The 20,998-nt window shown below is 42.6% G+C and overlaps 3 protein-coding genes across 12 annotated transcripts in view; 2 read left to right on the top strand and 1 right to left on the bottom strand.

Annotated features, from left to right (window-relative positions):
* LOC107388274 (zinc transporter ZIP11) overlaps positions 1-8,447 on the top strand; it is a 214,674-nt gene extending 206,227 nt beyond the window's left edge. For all 7 annotated transcript variants that reach the window (XM_070545499.1, XM_070545496.1, XM_070545498.1 and 4 more), the window contains 4 exons: positions 3,452-3,521; positions 6,984-7,082; positions 7,170-7,328; positions 8,015-8,447. In XM_070545499.1, the coding sequence (XP_070401600.1) occupies positions 3,452-3,521; positions 6,984-7,082; positions 7,170-7,328; positions 8,015-8,093 (407 nt within the window). In that variant the 3' untranslated portion in view covers positions 8,094-8,447. The remainder of the gene's footprint in view (positions 1-3,451; positions 3,522-6,983; positions 7,083-7,169; positions 7,329-8,014) is intronic.
* A 1,259-nt stretch (positions 8,448-9,706) lies between these two features.
* Positions 9,707-12,792, bottom strand: asb12a (ankyrin repeat and SOCS box-containing 12a). 3 transcript variants are annotated; one of them, XM_015963723.3, is made up of 3 exons: positions 12,663-12,792; positions 10,659-11,426; positions 9,707-9,964 (listed from the first exon to the last, which is right to left on the bottom strand). In XM_015963723.3, the coding sequence occupies exons 2-3, from the start codon at positions 11,416-11,418 to the stop codon at positions 9,795-9,797; spliced, it is 930 nt and encodes a 309-aa protein (XP_015819209.3). In that variant the 5' UTR covers positions 11,419-11,426; positions 12,663-12,792; the 3' UTR covers positions 9,707-9,794. The 3 variants fall into 3 exon arrangements, with proteins under 3 accessions (XP_015819209.3, XP_015819210.3, XP_054604967.2); XM_015963724.3 differs by having other exon boundaries at positions 10,659-11,423; positions 12,663-12,739; XM_054748992.2 differs by lacking the exon at positions 12,663-12,792 and adding an exon at positions 11,542-12,571.
* A 5,882-nt stretch (positions 12,793-18,674) lies between these two features.
* pkd1b (polycystic kidney disease 1b) overlaps positions 18,675-20,998 on the top strand; it is a 78,946-nt gene continuing 76,622 nt past the window's right edge. Inside the window, exon 1 of one of the 2 annotated variants that reach the window (XM_054748990.2) lies at positions 18,675-19,380. In XM_054748990.2, the coding sequence (XP_054604965.2) occupies positions 19,326-19,380 (55 nt within the window). In that variant the 5' untranslated portion in view covers positions 18,675-19,325. The remainder of the gene's footprint in view (positions 19,381-20,998) is intronic. The other variant, XM_054748988.2, reaches the window with a different exon arrangement.

Raw genomic sequence — 20,998 nt, 5'->3', positions numbered from 1 at the left:
CTGATCTGGTTCTGACAGGACAGATGTTGTCCAGAATGGAGAGGCAGTGCCCGTTAAACTGAGAAGTTAAGGAATCTGGGTCGTCATCAGAAGAACAGGGTGAATCAAAAGCCGCAGAAAAATTGCTAGCTCTGCTCTCATTAAGAAAACGAGAACTTACCATACGGCGAGCAGGAGGTGGGGACGCAGAAACTGACAAGTTAAAGAAAATGCAATGGTGATCTGAAATATAAATGTCCTCAGGACAAACACTGTCAGCATTTAGACTCAGGGTAAAAACAAGGTCCAGAGTGTGTCCCCTGGTGTGTGTGGGGCCAGAAATATGCTGGGTATAGCTGAAGGAGTCCATAAGGCTGGAGAAATTCATGGCAAAGTGATCAGAGGGATCATCAACGTGGATGTTAAAGTCGCCAACAATCACTAGTCTGGACAGCTTCACAGTGGAGGATAGAAAGTCACTAAACTCCTGAAGGAAAGAACCGTTTGGACCAGCTGGACGATAGACCACACCACAGTAGAACGGGTCCTTACGCCCAACTCCAACATCCAAAGGCGTCTCTATGTATTTATGTCTATGATCTGACTGCTGTGTGACTCTATGCCAACCACATGATTGGCGAAGTGTGTGGCAATTCATAATATGGTTGGCAGTTAAGCTTTTCTTTATAAGGAAGTTCTATTGACAAGTTCTCATATGTCTGTCGAGGAAACGTTCTTTCAAAATATGTTTTTGTCTCATTCTAATGTCTAGCCCGATGAGAATAAATTGTATTTTTGTTGAAATCTTTGACCCCATTTACACCAAGTGCAGAACTGGTGCTTTCCAGAAGCCGTGTGGCCATTTTCACTGACTGACAAGTTAAAGAAAATGCAATGGACAATGCAGAACGTCTCCAGAAACGTGCTCCTGCAAAAGCACCAAATTATTAAAAATTATTTTAAAGACATAGACCCCTTTATGCGTGACGTCCTGCGCTCAAGAGCTTGCCCACAATGACCGCTGTTTTTTTCTGTCAGTTGTCAATAAATTGAGCTAAATCTCAGCGAAATGGAATCAGCATGGTTGACACATGCAGCACTGTAGGCTGCACAAGTAGATGAAAGGACAGTAATGTAAACATTTTCAGGTTTCTAGCTCATAAAATAAACTGAAGGCAATGGTTAACAGCCATGAAGAAAGTTTGTCAGAGCCAAAGTCTCATAAGACTAATAAAGTAAAATACCTGCCCCACATGTCCAGACATGAACACATTATAGCCATCTAATGACTTGTACTTCTTTGCAACCGAGTTAAATGTGTTTCTTTTCATGTAATTACCCAAAACGCGTTCTGTGGTTGGAGCAAGCAGCCTTTATTGTAATTTATTTACTGAGCTTGTTAGGTATGTCAAATCTACAAAAAGTATTTAGTTATGTATTTACGTACTGTTTGTCCCTCCTGAAATCTGCCCAGCCTCATTCGCTTCCTGTTTCGGGTTACTGAGCTTGTCAAAAAATAAATAAATAAAGCAGCTGTTCTTTTCCGAAGACGAACTGTGACACAGCGATCCTTTGGCATTAACCAACACAACGCTTCGTTGCTTCAGCTGTGTAAAGTCCAGCTGTGTCAGTCAAATAATTGTAGATATGCCTGAACTAGTGGCCAGTGCTGAGGACTGTCGTCCTACAGCTCGTTAGCGTTTTCAAACGGATCAGGCGCTAAAGCTTTGAGGTGTAACATTTTGATCATCCGCACAAAGATCCGTTAGATGATCTAAGTAGTAAAATCTAAATCCGTAGGTTTAATCTTGTTAGATTAAATTGCGGAGAAACTGCTCTGGCTGGTGAGAGCCCTTTTTCCCTCCAGCGGTTTATATTAACGTGAACCATGCATTGTACGTTTTCACTGATAATAGGGTGAGGGTTAATTAATAGCAACAAAAAAAAACTAGAAAAATAAATGCAACACAGGTTTTATTTTGGAAATATACCTGATGCACCTCACTGACACACATCTCTTGTCTGGCTCGTGTAAATTCTTTCACTTCATGAAAATCCACATGCGACGTCTGGAGTAAGTAGACTCCATGTGAAAACACTTCAGAGCTTCAGATCTGCACCGCAGCCGGCGTGAGTGCTCTGACTGGGCTCATTGATTTTTGGTCTACAGAAACCAGATTGCATCCATTCTGCCCTTGGAGTAAACGAGGGATTAGGGTTACTTTGCCCTGGATAACTGAGAACCTTGACCAGCACGTTTCCAAAATGGCTCCTAAACAATCCCAGTTTTGTGTACAATTCTTCTACTGCTCTTCTTGAGAGGATCCTTCTACACTTTCCAGAACACTCACTTTTTTATGTGCACAGCTTAAGAGACGATAAATGCCAAAGAGGCTGCAGCTGAGGCTCTTATCCCTGCATGTGGTGAAATATTTCATGACTTTTGCTAAATGTTTGCCTTCAGAGCTGAAAAAACAGGTGTTGGAGATAAAAGACAATTATGAAAAATGCACAAAGAAGCGCTAGTGCCGCAATGTTGACTATCTGAGACAGTCGGTCTCATATGCACACGTGTCCATTAATGCATTTATTCCACCTGAGATCAAATGTTGCCAAGTCCAAACATGTATGATGAGTATAAAACAGCTCCAAGCTTACAGAGGAGTCTGGGTTGTGTTGCCCTGCGAACCTTTTACATCCGAGTTGTGGTCCTCTTGTCCTCAAGCCTGGAGACCTGTAATCAGTGTGGAGAGCTGCCGTGACTGCACCAAATGCAAAACAGCCTGTAGAGCTGTCTCCACAAAAAACACACTCAAACTCCTCAAATACACGAACACGCTCACGGATCCGTCGCTCACTGCAACCTTTTCACTTCCACTCTGACTGAAGAGTACTTAAAATGTGCGTGACAGGCATAGCAAAGGAGATAAACAGGACCGAGGTGCTGCTCGGGGTGAGAGGGAAAACTCAGTGGTCACAGCTTGTAAAGTGAGCTTGAGTCCTGTCGTGCTTTTACAAACAGACCCCATCTCTTTTGAACACTTAGACTGTAAAAAAAAGCAAAACGCATGACCTGATTTCTTATAGTTACACTAAGGAATACATCTGTAGTTCACCAAACATGTCTTGTTCAACATTTTACAAGCCTTGCATCTTCCGATATGTCCCCTAGAAACCTGACTGTAGGCAGAAAATAAAAGAATACAAATAAATACACCTTGGAGTAAAACCCCTACAGACCCTCCCTGTGTTCTGGAGAAATAACAAGCTTCTGTAGTTCTTTTCATTTATTCAGCTGATATATTTTCTGCTTTATTGATTTAATTCACAGTTGTCATTTGCTGTTTCTTTTCCAGTGTACTTTCTTCATCCTCCTCTTTTCCACTGTGAAACTTTTATTTAGTGATACAGAATACGAAATATTTAAATGAGGAGAGATGAGTCATCTGTTTTATTCTCTGTGACCCTGCAGAGGGCCTGGCTGTAGGAGTCGGTTTTGGAGCCATAGGGAAGACGACATCTGCTACTTTTGAGAGCGCCAGGTGAGCTCGATATTAGAGGATACACACCCATGGTCAGCTGTGTTGTCCAATTTTATTATTGTGTGTGTATTATTTATTATAGTGTGTGTGTGTGTGTGTGTGTGTGTGTGTGTGCGTGCGTGCGTGCGTGCGTGCGTGTGCGCGTGCGCGTGTGCGTGTGCGTGTGTGTGTGTCAGTCACAAGCCCATGTTCATTTTCAGCAACCATCAGATTGTGTGACTCCTGAGAGAAGCCTGTAGAAAGGGAATTGGACCTTTGAATTGTTGCTTTTTAAAAAAGGGTAGAATGCCTTCTCCAGGTCAGGGATGCGGTCCTGCTCCAAGTGGAGGAGTTTAAGTATCTCGCGGTCTTGTTCACGAGTGAGGCAAAGCTGGAGCGTGAGATCGATAGGAGGACTGGTGCTGCGTCTGCAGAGATGCGGACATTCTTCCCTCTCCCCAGCCACTTGGGCCAGCTCCTCCAGGTAAATCCCAAGGGGTTCCCCGGCCAGGTCCGGTAAGAAGTCTGCTCCGACAGCTTCAGGCGTTTTAAAAAGTATCCCAGGGGCACGGTAAGGGTCGGAGATGTTTAGTCTATTTAATTTCTGACTATATAAAACGATTACTTCGGCTTTAAAGTGTGAAGTAAACTCCAACGAAGTAAAATCCAAGCCGATCCCTCTGAGAGTCACGTGACGTCCGGAGCTCTATGGTTGCTTTCAGTCCATAACGTGTTATTGGTTGAGGGTTGTAACCAAATGCGAGTGAACCACTTTAATTTTTTTATTAATCTTTACAATATATTTACAGTTAAAATGTCATTAAGAGGCATGAAAAAATGTAATCAAGTTTCCTACCAAACTTATGAAATTATGGTTTGAGTTAAATAAATTATCATTGAATTTAAATAAAACTTAAATCAGGCTGTTTGGAAAACTGGGAAAAAATAAAACACAAATGGCAATAACAATAAATGATATCATTATAGATATGAAAATACATTTCTGGGTGTAATCTTTGATCACAAACTCTGCTGGAAAACTCACATAAAATATATTAAAGGAAAGGTAGCGCAAAGCATTGGGGTGTTGGGAAAAGCAAGACATTTTGTGAATCACAAGGCATTGTACATACTGTACTGTACACTCGTAGTACTATATCCAACTTACTGTGTTGAAGTGTGGGGAAACCCATAAAAAACCACCGTATGTTCACTGTGTATGTTACAAAAACGAGCCGTACGGTTGGTTAGCCATGTTACACATAGCTTGTTTATAAGATTACAAATCTTGATAGAATTTAGGACTGCATTATTCATGACCAGAGTCAATCAGAAACTCTGCCTGATAATATTCAAAGGCAGAAAGACAAGGGGGGATTATCTGAGAAGGGAAATAAATGTGAAACATGATTATGCCCGAACAAATCTTGAAGATATGTGTATTTCAATCTGTGGAGTTTTTTATGGAACAGTATGGAAGAAAAAAATCAAACAAAGTATAAATATATTGATATTTTTAAAACTATACAAAGAACTGATTTTCTCCAGATACAGACAAGAGGAAGATTGATTCGTAGAGGTACAGTGATATTATACATTAATGTTGTTGTACTCAGACGTTGTTGTACTCTGGTATTTCAAAGTTTTAAGTGTGTGGCCTAGTGGTAGAGTGTCCGCCCTGAGACTGGAAGATTAGGGGCTCGACTTCTGGTCGGGTCATACCAAAGACTTTGAAAAAATGGGACCCAATGCCTCCCTGCTTGACACTCAGCATTAAGGGGGTTGGATTTGGGGGTTAAACCACCAAATGGTTCCCGAGCGCGGCTGTGTCTGCAGCTCACCGCTCCCCCAGGGGATGGGTCAAATGCGGAGAACAAATTTTGCACACACACATGTGTGTGTGACAACTAATGGGACTTTGAATGAATTTATGGATGGGTGAAGTAAGCGATGCTTCTTCCTGTTCCTTTTCTAACTATTTTTGTTTGTTACTTTGATATAAGTTGGAAAATCTAATACGGTAATGCCATTTTATTATATTTTATTTTTTACTTACATTTGTTGTTTTCTTTCTTTTTTTTTTTCTTTGCGAAGTCATCATTTAACCTTGTTTGGAATAAAAAAATAAAAAAACATGCTAGCTTGCACACCACTGCCATCTAATGGCAGCATGTTGATACAACACAGATGAAACGAAATCAGGCAGCAGATCACCATCAGAACCGACAACGGTTGATCTTTGTGATTCAGGAGTTCACCCGAACGACTCAGAAACCAAACAGCCTCCAAGCAGGACTGTGGTCAGAAGTGTTGGGATTGTAAAGATGAGCAAATCTACCAAAACGGCAGCGTTACGTTTATTTAACCATCTCGGTTTTAATAATGCACAGGTAGAGCTGACTTACTGTTAAAGTTCTGATGATGCCAGTGAGTGAAATGTGTGTCTTGGTACTGGGTGTGTTTACTGGACTGTCGCACTACCGTCTGGTCTCAGATGTTCGTCATAAAAAGAATTTATCCCCCAACTCCTGAAAGCCTTTCCTTCAGTTTGGGATAGATTTTTTTTTATAATTCCTGTGGATCTTTTAGTTGTTTCAGTGAGATCCATGAGAATACCATCTGACAACAGGCGGCTCTCTGGTTCTGCGTCATGTTCTGCTGGCACCAAGTGGCTGCATGGTGGTACTGAAGGAGAAGGTTTCTACCTAAAACGACCGTTCTGTCTTCCACAGATGGTTGATGTGATCTGAGCGTCTCTACTTTAGAAGAGCCTCCAAGGTTCCTCCTAGTGCCGTTCCTTCTTCCATTCTTTAACTCGGACTCAAGTCTGGGATTTTTAATATGTTTCATCATGAGTTCAGTTACTCCACAAGTCTGTAGATTTACAAATATCAGCGTTTGCTATCCGATTTCGATAAAAAAGACACGTCACCTCACAAGAACGTGAGCCTGGATGTGTGAAAAACAAGCTCAAGAAACTAGATATGTGGAGGATGATGTCATGGCCGCTTCATGACCAGGACCGCAGCATTTCCTAGCTGACTTTCATTAAACAACATAAATGTTTCATCTTGTTCAGAAATGCTGACATTCCAGTCAGGGAATATTTTTTCTGTTTACTTTGCGAGTGTTGATGGTTTTCTGTGACTCAAAGTGTTTTGCTGGTGATGCACAATTCTTAAAGGTGTACTTCAGATCATTTGAAGTGGGCTTTGAGCTAAAAGCGTATGAAAGCTCCCTGGATAACTCTTTGAACAGCCTCAGTTTGGAGAAACAGACACTCTGGAAGGTAATGGTGTAAACGAACAGGAAGTGCTACCCAAACGCTGCTAAATTCCACCTTAAATAACTAGAAATCTATGTAAACAAGCAGGGAACTCTCCTGTGTGAAGGTTTAAATAGTGACACACCAGCTGGTCTTTGGGTAACGTTTGCTGTGAAGAGAAATGCTGTGATTTTTGTTTTGGTTTTGTGCCCCAACAGAAATTTGGCTATTGGAATTGGCATCCAGAATTTCCCAGAAGGCTTAGCAGTGAGCCTGCCTCTGCGAGGCTCAGGGGTCTCAGTGTGGAAGGCCTTCTGGTAGGTCGTGTCTGATGAATGCGATGGCTGTCTGGAGTCACGTGTCCGTTTGGATGTGCTGTATGACTGTTGGCGGTCTCTCCTCAGGTACGGCCAGCTCAGCGGCATGGTAGAACCCATAGCTGGCCTCCTGGGAGCTAGCGCTGTTGTTCTGGCAGAACCTCTGCTGCCGTACGCTCTAGCGTTTGCAGCCGGGGCCATGGTCTACGTGGTGGTGGATGACATCATCCCTGAGGCTCAAGTCAGGTGAGAGAAAAACACGTCAGATGTAGAAACATTGAAAGCCCGTGTTTCACGGGACTGAGACTGTTGGTGAAAAGTAATCAGCAAGTCTGGAACCCATCTCCACTTTGTTTCTGAGTCAGAAAGCACACCAGACTAGAGACCATGCTTTGGGAGGGCTGGAGATACTATGACATCAAGACTAGAGAATAAAATGGTTGGATAAAGTACGGGTTGAGAATTAAGACATTTTCTAACTAAATTCTTGAGTTTTTTTCTTTAACTTACAAATCCAACAGTCTCCAAACTCTAAACGTTATCATTGTCTCTACTTCCTCCGGCGAAGTGCAAGGCCCTGATTCTGTGGAACAGGGCAGTCTGCCATATTCAGAGAAGAAGCAACGCGTACCTCTATCTGCTCATGACTCGAGTAAAAGCCCGAGTTTATTGTACAAAGTTGACGACAAAGTCACTTCAAACGAGCCGCCGCCATCTTAGCTGTTCTGCCCACTAAAGCGACAGAGCTGTGTGTAAAATAAAACAGCTCCGGCCAGTGGTGGACCTACCGATGCTCCTGTAGAGGTTGCTAGGCCGACCCGCAGAGCTAAATCATTTAGCGTTTAGTTTCTGAGTCCAAAGGTGATAAATGTGAGGAATCATTGGTAGTGAGATGGGCTCATGATGATTTTTTTCTTTCCTTCTGCTGCCAGTGGAAACGGGAGGCTGGCGTCCTGGACCTCCATCCTGGGCTTCATTGTAATGATGTCACTAGATGTGGGGCTGGGCTGAGGTTGCCATGGCGACGGATGGACCTTCCACTGACCTGTTTTTAAAAACGTGACCAAAGGCAGTGTTTTCTACTTGAATATGCAATGAAATGTCTGAATTACCGCTACTTGAATTTCACCTGTGAGAAGCACACGTGTTCCTGAAATCCTGAGGATGGCTGTACTTGAACACTACCTGCTCCTTATGCCCGTCCTTTTCTAAGAGAAGCTCACAGCCTTCATTTAAATGTCTGATATTTATTTTAGATATTTAATGATCCTTCCGACTCCTGAGCTGGTGAATAGTTTTCGGACTTTTGTGATGTTTCGGTCATTTTGGGGGAAAAGTAAATAAAAGTAATTTCCACTTATCAAACTGCTGAATGTCATTATGTTGAGTTTATTAGTCTTCCTGTTTCATCAGCAAACTTTATATTTTAGCTTCTGCTGAAGCAGCTAGACAGAAGAGGAACGGTGTGATCATCGAGTGGAAATGCTCATTTTTTTAGGGAATTCTCTTCTTCAGATGTTGTGAGACTCCTACAACTGTAGTAACAAAACAAGCATCTGTCTTTTTCTACCACCTACTGGTCGGTCCTAGGTATTACTTGCTGTAGTTCTGGTGTTTGAGTGTGAATGCTGTGCGCGCCATCAAATGATTAGTTCTCCACTTTTCTGTCCATCTACCTGTTTTTGCTTGAGAAATTAGCCTTAGTCCTGGCTTCAGTCTGCTTGGAGGTCCCACAGTTTTGGTTTCATTGATAACTTTAACCTGTTTTGGAAGCGTTTTTCCTTTTTCAGGCAACACCGTATTCACCCCAACCATCATGGCTCAAACATGCTAACCGCTAACATCAAGCTGTACACAAGAGCATCTCTGAACCCGCAACACGTCGAACCTTGAGGCAGATGGATTACAGCAGCAGAAGACCACACCTGGTGCCTCGTCTGTCAGCTCAGGACAGGAAACTGAGGCTACAATTCCCACAGGCTCACCAAAATTGTACAAAAGATGGAAAAACGTTTCCTGGTCTGATGAGTCTCGATTTCTGCTGCGACATTAAGATGGTGGGGTCAGAATTTGGCATCAACAACACAAAAGCATGAATCCATTCTGCCTTGTTTCAATGGTTCAGGCAGGTGGTGGTGGTGTAATGGTATGGGAGACATTTACTTGGCATCGATGCAACACCTCAGCCTACCTGAGTATTGTTGATGAACAAGTTCATCCTTTTACTGCAACAGTGTACCCATCTTCTGATGGCTACTTCCAGCAGGATAATGCACCATGTCATTCAGCTAGAATCATCTCAGACTTGTTTCTAGAACACAACGACTTCACTGTACTCAAATGGCCTACACAGTCACCGGATCTCAATGCAATGGAGCACCTTCGGGATGTGGTGGAACGGGAGATTCGCATCATCGATGCTTAATGAACTGACCTGTATTGGAATGTTTACTATGTGAAGTGCCTTGAGACGACGCTCGTCGTGATTTGGCGCTTTATAAATAAACTTGAATGTACAGCCGACAGACCTGCAGCAACTGCGTGATGCTGTCACGTAACTTTTGCGGCGGCCATAGTCCTACAAACCATGTCTGTAAAACTGTGGAAACTAAAATAAACACAGATGAAACAACAAACGTACATGTTTAATATAACAAGTGAACAGAAGAGGGACTAAAGACATGTTAAGACAAATTTCCAACGCAGACGGACCTAAAATAAAGCTCCTTCTTCACAGAGCGGGGCTGGGAAGGGTTTATGTTGCAGGAAGTTGCTGAGACTTGTGGGCATTTCCAGCTGGTCGATGCAATGGATCTTGTCAATCTTTTTGAGGTATCGTCGCACAGCGAGTCGGCACTGGGAGGTCAAGGCTTTGGGATTTCCTGGAGAGGACAGGAGAGGAAGAAACATTTCCTATCAAACTATAAAACTTGCTTTTACACAAAACATGGTCTGAAAACTGCGTCAGTCACTTTTCACGCGGACTTTGTGATTTCTAAAGAAAAACATGATGGGAAAATGCGCGGGAGCCTTTAAACTAAACAAACACACCTCAGCGAGCCACGGCTGCAGCTCTGTTGGGTTTCCTTAAACCTGCTCGTTCCAGCGGACAGGCGGACTGATTTGATGAACAATATTTCATCTGGGTTAAATTACATACTTTAATTAAACGTCGTTCCCTCAGATCTGGAATATCTCAGCGATCCCAGAGCTCCATGCCGCTTTGATAGATAGCATAGGCTCCACCTGACCGGGTCCACAGCTCACCGCTGCTGCAGCAGCGTGGTGGTGACCAGAGCCTGGATTTCTGTCTCCGCTGTCATGGTGACCCGTAAGCAGTAACAGCAGAAGCGGTTTTATAGGTCAGAAGATTAGTTTGGGCAAGTATTTATTTATTTTTTTGCTGAGCCTAGGAAGGGTTTTAGTAAGGATTCTACACGGTTTCATAAATGAGGCCCTGTGATTAGTAAGAGGCAATAACAGAGCTACTGTAATTCCTCACAAGGGTAAAACTGTCCACACAGACTTCCATCCTGCAGGGAGGAAGAAGCATCGCTAGTTTCCCGTTTTCCGTACCTCTCTCCCTCAGAAGCAGCTCCACAGCTTCGTTCTGCTTGGTGGACTTCTCGATGATCAGCGTGGGGAGGTAGACATTCGCTCCAAAGTCGATCAGCAGCTGGATGTACTCCACGCCGCAGCCGTGTCTCAGGCACATCTCCAGCACCGTTTTAGGCTGCTTGATGGAGCTCAGCAGCTTGGCGTCTGCGCAGTTGTAGTCCGGGTCGGCCCCGTAGAGGAGCAGCAGCCTGAAGCACTCCATGTGTCCGTAAACAGCGGCCAAGTACAGCGGCCCGCTGGTTACCCTGGCGCTGGAAGTCCAGAGTAGGACCTTAGAGCGGGAGTTCACCTCAGCACCGTGGATCAGCAGCTGCTTCAGGATCTCCACGTCACCCTCCCGCGCTGCTGTGAGGACCGGGGAGCCATTGTTGGAGGAGTTCCCGTTGGGGTTGGCCCCGGCTCTGAGGAGAGCTAAAACACAGTCCAGATATTTGCCCCTAACCGCTGCGAAGAGAGGAGTCTGGGCCTTCACATCCACACAGTCTACTAGCGCACCGTGGGCTAGCAGGACGTGGAGGCAGCTGAGGTGGCCTTTAGACACGGCCGCATGTAGAGGGGTGCCCGCGATGCCCCAACCTCCCCTGCAGTTGATGACTTTCTTGTACATCTCCTGGCAGAGCATCGTGTCAAGGACTGTGTCATTGTTTAGTAGCACCACCCGCCTGACCTGGGAGACTTCACAACTGCTGTCTTCTTCAGACGCCCTTAGCTGGAGCATCAAACCTGCTGGGAAATGTTACACAAAGTCTGATCAGCTATGCACCAAATCAAAGTTTAAAATTGACTTTTTCTGTTTTGAAGACGAGGACTTGCTAGCTAGTCCTGTAGCCTTGTTACCAACCTGCAAACCTAACAAGACCTTTGATGCAAGAAAACCTCGTTGCAGACTAATTTGCTACAACCAGGGCTTCATAAGCATAGGATCAGCCTTTGATCACCAGTTGGACTCACTTGGAAGGCGGGGTCAACCCTAAATGCCAGTTTGTCATTTTAAAGCAGGCCAAACCTTTCTGAGGATGCTGGCATCTCCTCACGTCCGTTTACAAATAACAGCACAGTGTTTATTTTGTTTGTCACGAGCTGTGACGTTTTTCTATTCTCCAATCAGTGGATGTGTGACGAAGCTTTAGACACATTTAGACCATTTTTAAAATAATTGTTTTAAACAATTAAATAGTTTAAAAGACGTAAAGAACTAATTAAACAACAAGTTCCACTACATCAGCCACATGAAGAGAACACGGTAATAAAAGCAGAGACGAGGTGCTACGGAAAGCCAGATGTCCAAACCAGGAGTCGGTGTGGATGGTAAATAGCAAGTATTTGATGTTGTCACGAGATGCACGTGCACGGGATTTCAGAGGTGAGCAGTGACTTTCATCCACAGTGAGTGACTTAATAAAAGCAGCACTTTAGCGTGAAATGGAACACACGATAAATCATCTGGAGCCAAACTTCATTCCAATAATCCACTATTTGAATTGTAATGCCTTGCTGGCTTGTTCGCACACATGACTGACCCGAAATTAGGGTTCCTTATCAACAGATGACTTCTTCCAAATAAATCGGCATCCTAAAATTATTAAAACGTGCCAAAGGGAATTAACGACCTTTGCATTCAGTAACTTCCTCTATTATACACAGAGTCACTGCCAAATACGGCGTGATTAGGCTAGTTCTGGAACAACACATTAAAGCAGTATGCTCTTTAATTCTGTACAATTATCTCACAAACAGCAACTAAAATGACAACGCATCACTGCTCTGTAGTACAATGTAACGTAGCGGCTGAAGAGGAGAGAGACCAAAACATCACGTTCCTACCCCGCTAAAACACCGACACGTTAAATTAAATATAAAGTTTAACAATAGACGGACGTGTACAAGCCTTCACTTGCTTGTAAGTCACTTATTTAATCAAAAGACAATATTTAGTTGTGTTTTTTCGGCTGTTTTTACTACCTTTGATGTGTCACCATCCGGTACCTTCTTCTTCCTCGGTTTCTTTGCTTCCTTGTTGCGTTTATGCGTAAGATTTCTCTGCTGCCCCCTTGTGTTTGTTGACTGTAAACGCAGCCCTGCTGTCAAATCTACTCTGTTTAGAATAGAATAGAATAGAATATATTTATTCCACAGTGGGGAAATTCACTCTTTACAGAAGCATATACACTAGAGAAAAGGAAGAAGAAAAAAACAACAAAGTACAGGTAAACACACAAAGGCAATAATATATTTTTGAAACCATCAACCACTAAAAACAACACATAAAAAATGGGTTTACAAAAATGTGTAGCATAAGGTACACAGACATGCTAGTGCAGATGCGGTACTGCACAAGTATTGAACACATACTGAATATTGCATTGATGTTATTGTGAAGAAGGATAATTAGTCAAAATAAAGTAGGGACCTCTGAATAGTTATACATTTCATAAAGACTAAAAGATTGTTTGTTTAATGTCTAAAATGTGAAAAAAATACTTCAAAGTTAAGTACTTGTGATTTTTAAACTTAATTTTTTTAATTCAACTTTGAAACATTTTTGGGCCCCTGACAGCTGTGGGACCTTAGAATCTTCCTAATCTTTCACCGCTTTACGGCGCCCCTGATTGCGTCTATCAAAAACTCCAAATCAAAAGATACATTTGGACTGAACTCCATGTTTTTAAAGAAACATGCTGCCTCCTTTGCAGGGCCTATAACTAAACTCATAAACACCTCTTTTATGGAGGGTACATTTCCAAACAACTGGAAGTCTGCTGTTGTTGTACCAGTCTACAAATCAGGAGATGCAACTGACATGAATAACTATAGGCCGATTAGTATTTTGCCCATTATGTCTAAAATCTCTGAAAAATGTGTAGCTGAGCAATTGACTGAGCATCTTAACAGTACACCTTCTAAACTGCATCCTATACAATTTGGCTTTAGAGCAAATCACTTCACAGAGACAGCTTACTGTTTCTTTGTGGAAAACAGAAAGTCTAAATTGGACAAAGGAGGTATAGTTGGAGCCATCTTTTTAGACTTGAAAAGAGCTTTTGACACTGTCAATCTTGACATACTCATCCAGAAGTTGTCTTGTTTTAACCTCTCAACCAGTGTTATAGACTGGATGAGATCTTACTTGGCAAACAGAGCTCAGTGTGTGAGAGTTATGGTGAGACATCAACACCATTGAGGAACGAGCTGGGTGTACCACAGGGATCTGTCCTGGGCCCTATTCTGTTCAGCATCTACATAAATGACCTGCCATCAGTGTGCACTGGATGTAAGGTGCAGATGTATGCTGATGACACAGTCATATATGTGCATACAAAAACTAAAGCCCAAGCTGCTGCTAAGCTCAGTGATACTATGGTACATGTGCATAAATGGCTCACTTGCTCACAGCTGTATCTCAATGTAAAAAAGACAGTTTGAATGTTTTTCTTAGCCAAAAGAACATTTCATCCAACTGTGAACCCACTGTATGTGTATCTGGGGAAGTCATTCAAACAGTTACACGGTTTAAATATCTAGGCATTATTATTGACAATACGTTATCATTTAAACATCAAGTGAGAAAGGTAGTGCAAATTACCAAATATACTCTAGCAAACTTTAGGTATATAAGACACTGCTTGACAACACCTGTAGCTATGCTATACACGAACACTATGATATTCCCTCATCTAACATACTGTATTACAAGCTGGACCCAGGTGTGTGGTACAACATTAAGACCTATCACTTCCTCTATCATCACTGTAGTGTCCTTACCAAATATAATCTACTTAGTTGGGAAAATATTTTAAAACACAGTGATGCATGTTTAATCTTTAAGATTATCAATGGGAAGGCTCCCCCACCACTTTGTGCTTTTATTCAGCAGAACCACAAGGTCTGCACTAAGAGGGGACTGTGTAGTCCCTCATACGTCTAGTTCTTTTGGACAGGTATGCTTTTCTGTGAGAGCCTCTAAACTGTGGAACCACTGGATACCACTTCACATCGTACATTTAAACTCAGTTTTAAGAACTGGCTTTTAAGCACACAAAAATGTGAACACCTTTCAGATTCAGATTTCAGATTTATTGGCCAAGTAAAATTACATTTACAAGGAATTTGTCTTCGGTAGATGTTCGCTCTCTAAAACATACAACAACCACAATAAATGAGAATAAAAATACCTAAAAACACATAAGAACATGTATACCCACACACATGTTCATTTACACACACACACATATATACATACCCACGCACACACACACACACACATATCCATAATAAGCATACTGAAAAGTATTAAAAACTATAGTAAAAGGATGGTAAAAGAATCTACAGATTCAGGAGAGAAATGGCTGAAGGAAAGAAACTGTTCTTGTGTCTGGTGGTTTTTGTGTACAGCGATCTATCGCGTCTGCCAGATGGGAGGAGATGGAAGAGAGTAGAAGCTGGATGTGTGGCATCTTGGACAATATTCACTGCCTTTTTCCTGCTCCTGCTGATGTACAGGTGCTGGCCAGTAAATTAGAATATCATCAAAAGGTTGAAAATATTTCAGTAATTCCATTCAAAACGTGAAACTTGTACATTATATTCATGCAATGCACACAGACCAATGTATTTCCAATGTTCATTACATTTAAATTTGATATTCATAAGTGACAACTAATGAAAACTCCAAATTTGGTATCTCAAAAAATTAGAATATTCTGAAAAGGCTGAATATAGAAGACACCTGCTGCCACTCTAATCAGCTGATTTACTCAAAACACCTGCAAAGGCCTTTAAAAGGTCCCTCAGTCTTGTTTTGAAGGCACCACAATCATGGGGAAGACTTCTGACTTAACAGCTGTCCAAAAGACAATCATTGACACCTTGCACAAGGAGGGCAAGACACAAAAGGTGATTGCTAAAGAAGCTGGCTGTTCGCAGAGCTCTGTGTCCAAGCACATTAACAGACAGGCGAAGGGACGGAAAAAATGTGGTAGAAAAAAGTGTACAAGCTCTAGGGATAACCGCACCCTGCAGAGAATTGTGACGACAAACCCATTCAAAAATGTGGGGGAGATCCACAAAGAGTGGACTGCAGCTGGAGTCAGCGCTTCAAGAACCACCACGAGGAGACTCATGAAAGACATGGGATTCAGGTGTCGCATTCCGTGTGTCAAGCCACTCTTGAACAAGAAACAGCGCAAGAAGCGTCTCGCCTGGGCCAAGGACAAAAAGGACTGGACTGATGCTGAGTGGTCCAAAGTTATGTTTTCTGATGAAAGCAAGTTCTGCATTTCCTTTGGAAATCAAGGACCCAGAGTCTGGAGGAAGAGCGGAGAAGCACAGAATCCACGTTGCATGAGGTCCAGTGTAAAGTTTCCACCGTCAGTGATGGTGTGGGGTGCCATGTCATCTGCCGGTGTTGGCCCACTCTGTTTCCTGAGGTCCAGGGTCAATGCAGCCGTCTACCAGGAAGTTTTAGAGCACTTCATGCTTCCTGCTGCTGACCAACTTTATGGGGATGCAGACTTCACCTTTCAACAGGACTTGGCACCTGCACACAGTGCCAAAACCACCAGCACCTGGTTCAAGGACCATGGTATCCCTGTCCTTGATTGGCCAGCAAACTCGCCTGACCTTAACCCCATAGAAAATCTATGGGGTATTGTGAAGCGGAGGATGCAATACGCTAGACCCAACAATGCAGAGGAGCTGAAGACGACTATCAGAGCAACCTGGGCTCTCATAACACCTGAGCAGTGCCACAGACTGATCGAGTCCATGCCACGCCGCATTACTGCAGTTATTGAGGCAAAAGGAGCCCCGACTAAGTATTGAGTGCTATACATGCACATTCTTTTCATGTTCATTCTTTTCAGTTGGCCAACATTAGAGAAACAAACATTTTTTCATTGGCCTTTAGAATATTCTAATTTTCTGAGATACCAGATTTGATGTTTTCATTGGTTGTCACCTATAAATATCAAAATTAAACGTAATAAACATCGGAAATACATTGGTCTGTGTGCATTGCATGAATATAATGTACAAGTTTCACGTTTTGAATGGAATTACTGAAATATTTTCAACCTTTTGATGATATTCTAATTTACTGGCCAGCACCTGTACAGTTCCTGGACAGAGGGCAGTTGGGCACCAATGATTTTTCCTGCTGTTTTAATAATACGCTGTAGTCTGCATTTGTCCATTTTTGTGGCTGACCCAAACCAGACAGTGATGGATGAGCAACGTATGGAGCAGTGTAGAAGATGATCAGCAGCTCTTGTGGTAGGCCGTACTTCCTTAGTTGCCGTAAGAAATACATCCTCTGCTGAGCCTATTTGAGGATGGAGTTGATGTTTGTTTCCCACTTCAGATCCCTGGAAATGATAGTTCCCAAGAACTTGAATGAGTCCACCATTGACACCGGGCTGTTGGATATTGGGGGGGGGGGGGGGGGCACTGTGGGAAACTTCCTAAAATCCACGACCATCTCCACAGTCTTAAGGGTGTTAAGCTCAAGATTGTGCTGACTACACCAGACCACCAGTCTCTCAACTTCTCGCTGATAAGCAGACTCATCACATCCTTTGTAACTTTCATAATCATTGTATGTTTGATTTTAGACTTTATTTATTTTGTAACCTATAGTATGTATGATAGATACTGCAAATTGATATATACTTACTTTTGATTCTCTAATGAGTTGTATGGGTATATGAATTACTTATTTCTCTTTTCTATTTTATCTTTATTTTTTGTGTGTTATGTTTTAATGAAATTGAGTGTAATGGCATTATGATTTATTTTTGTATATTAATTAGTTACTAGGCTCATTTAATCTGTTTTTTCTTTTTTCTTCTCCTTAGCCAGCGTGCTTAGTATAACATCTTGCCACTGCACTACAATATAAAATTAGCCAGCTGGCTAACACTGGCACATTTACAGAAATGTTTATTAATATTCACGGTCCTTAAATAAATAAATGAAATGAAATTACAGCTTTCACTCCGCATTTGAAAAATGAAACCTGTCTCAATAAAATTTTATTTCTCTTTCTAGAATTTATTGAACTCATCACAGCACACTGTGACATTTGCTTCATCCTGAATTATCCCAAAATGGCTAAACGGGACTTTCTCTGCCAGACTAATGTGTACACACCTTTGGGATGCCCCCTCAGTATACAGTTTACCCTCACCACCACCACCACACACACACACACACACACACACACACACACACACACACACACACACACACACACACACACACACACACACACACACACACACACACACACACTAATCGTAACCATAAGACATTCCCAATTCAAGACTTTTGCACTAGTTTGCAGCCCGTGAGATTGTAGTGTTGTAGCTAGCTTGGTTCGGCCATTTGACTCCACACAACCTTTGTGTTTCACATTGTTACATCAATATAATATTAATTGTGTTTTTAGATAGATACAAAGAGACTGTTAGAGAGATTCCTGTTGATAATGCCAAGATGCTGTAGCATTTTATTTTGAAAGAATGTGTTTCTACTAAGTAAATACTGTAACTATACACCTCCTTTTTCTTAACATTCACAAAAGGACAAAATCTGGAAACTTAAATTGGGGCAAAAATGGTTTAATGTCCTCTTAAAACTCCTTAGCTAATATTTAATTGGACCTTCAGAGGAGAACATGTGTTGGAGCAGCTGCTGGACTGTTTATGACACACCTCATTGCAGCTCTCATGTCTTTTGTCATGTCAGCGTTGCCACTGATTCTCCATAACTGAAGTCCCTACAGCTGAATTTTCTACTCTCTAAAGAAAATAGTTGCGATAGTTACTATAGCAACAGCCTGACAATTCTGAATGAAAAGTGCCTTATCACTGCCTTCAACTTGATCTGTTACCAAGGCAACAATGATGGCATCCTGTCTCGTTTGCGTCACGGAGCTTTTGTCTGGTCGGTGATGAGGTCCCGGTGTTAGCGCTGGGAGCTCCAGCAGCACAGAGTCCAAAGGATATTTATGACTTTCATAATAAAAGCACACTCTCCAACAGCTGTTGGTCAGGATTGGTTGTAGTTTCTCACCAGAGGCTGGCCTCCTCTGTCCACTCTGCTTCTGTGGCTGTTGCTGAGAGACACAGCACAAGTCACCCAAGCGCTCACACACAGTGAAGAGGAGGCCTTTAGAACAATGGCCCGTGCACCATAACTCATGTGTGCCTCCAAGACGGGTAAAGCAGAAATAAGTGGAAGGAGAAGTAAACGGGGGCTGAGCTGGGTGTGAGACAGAAGGGCCAGGAGAGAGAGAGAGAGAGAGAGAGAGAGAGAGAGAGAGAGAGAGAGAGAGAGAGAGAGAGAGAGAGAGAGAGAGAGAGAGAGAGAGAGAGAGAGAGAGAGAGAGAGAGAGAGAGAGAGAGAGAGAGAGAGAGAGAGAGAGAGAGAGAGAGAGAGAGAGAGAGAGAGAGAGAGAGAGAGAGAGAGAGAGAGAGAGAGAGAGAGAGAGAGAGAGAGAGAGAGAGAGAGAGAGAGAGAGAGAGGGGATGTATTTGAATCACCAACAAGAAAATAAATAAACACAGTCGATGTGCTCACTGAGTTTGGCGATGCTCCTGTTAATCAGAAGATGATTTCTTCGACAACATGGCGGGCACACCATTCTGGAGTCTCTGGGTGCTCTTCTTCACCACAGCCAGAGGTGAGAAACTTCAGTTTCTTCTGAATTTAAACTCAAAAGCACCATGTTTGAATGTTCCCGGTGTATTTAGCATATTTTGTTGTTGTAGAAAAATTCCCTCCTCTGTGACCATTGGCTTCAAAACAATAGGACGAGTTCTGATCTCTTCAGTCACCTCTAATGGTGAGAGTGATGGGAAGTGTGGTGTGTGGAAGTTTACACATCAGGAGGAGAGTGAGAGGATTTCAGATTCAGGATTAGGTTAGGTACCAGTTTAATTACAACAAGAGAGTTGTCTGGACAAGTCCGTGCACAAGGGTCTTTACAGTCTAACAGGTAAACAAAAACAAATGATGATACACTTCCTTTAGGTCTTCTCTCGGTTGAACGTGCCCGGAAAACATCACAAGGGAGGCATCCAGGAAGTATCCTAACCAGATGCCCGAGCCACCTCAACTGGCTCCTCTAGACGTTGTGGTGCGGGGGATGCGTGCGGGGTTCAGGGGCCACTAAGGGGGTCTTCTATTGAGGACCACTGTCCTATTTCATACACACTACGTTACCATAAGTATTGGCATTTCTGCCTCCACAGGAAATTTGATAACATCCGGTTCTTCATCTGAAGGGTTTAATATGGAGTTAGTCAACCCTTTACATCAGGGGTCACCAATCAGGTGCCTGCCGCCACCATGATGCCCACAGGAACTATGTGAGTTGCCCACAGGCCTGTTCTCTGAATAGCACAAGTCAACAATAAGCATAATAATCTGCTGCCATCTTTTTAATCACAAATGCATTCATAGGTTTAAAAACTACAATTATCTTTAAAAAATTAATTATGTGTATTATACTTAAAGTTTAGATGAACTCTGATCTATTCATGTTGAAAGGTCACTGTTGAATCAACCTGATAGCCCTTCGTATGGATCAGCACCCAGCGTTACAAAGGTTGGTGGCCCCTGCTTTACAGCAGCAACAGCTTCAACCCTCCTGGGAAGGCTTTAGAGAAGGTTGAGGAGTTCATGGGAATTCTTACACCAGTCTACCAGAAGTGTGCTTGGGAAGTCAGGCACTGATGCAGTTTGGCTCCCAGTCTCAGCTCTAATTCGTCCAAAGGCTTAGGTGCAGGTCAGTCACGTTTCTTCACATTGCAATACAATCTACATATCAGTATACAAAAGTACCGAATCTTCAAAAGTATAATCTGAGCTTAGACTGACCACGACTATGCATGCTCTGAAAGCTAGTTTAATTTCAGCAGCACTGATGAAGTCGATGTTGATGGAAATGCAGTCCAACTGAACTGAATCGATCCGTGTCACACTGAGTGGTGCAGTTGGAAAACAAGGCAGAGGGCATTCTAGTGAGGGTTACAGCTGATGAGAAGCCAGACAGAAGGCAGCTTGCAGCCAATCGGTCTCTCTTTGTTTTTAGCAACAGAACCAGACTGATGGAAATGCAGAGGATGGATCTACAGAAATGGTTTTGGTGGAAAATAAAAAAAGAGCTAATTTTAGACATTTTATCGTATATTTGTCAAAAAAGAAAAATGTCTTACTTAAAATAAGGTAAATATTATTCAATAGGATCCAGACTGTCTTGATTTGAGTAAAAAATCTGCCAATGGGATAAGCAAAAG

The sequence above is a fragment of the Nothobranchius furzeri genome, chromosome 16 (assembly GCF_043380555.1).
Source record: "Nothobranchius furzeri strain GRZ-AD chromosome 16, NfurGRZ-RIMD1, whole genome shotgun sequence".
Classification (NCBI taxonomy): Eukaryota; Metazoa; Chordata; class Actinopteri; order Cyprinodontiformes; family Nothobranchiidae; genus Nothobranchius; species Nothobranchius furzeri.
The sequence above is the reverse complement of the archived record's forward strand: the minus strand, read 5'-3'. Positions and strand labels throughout refer to the sequence as shown.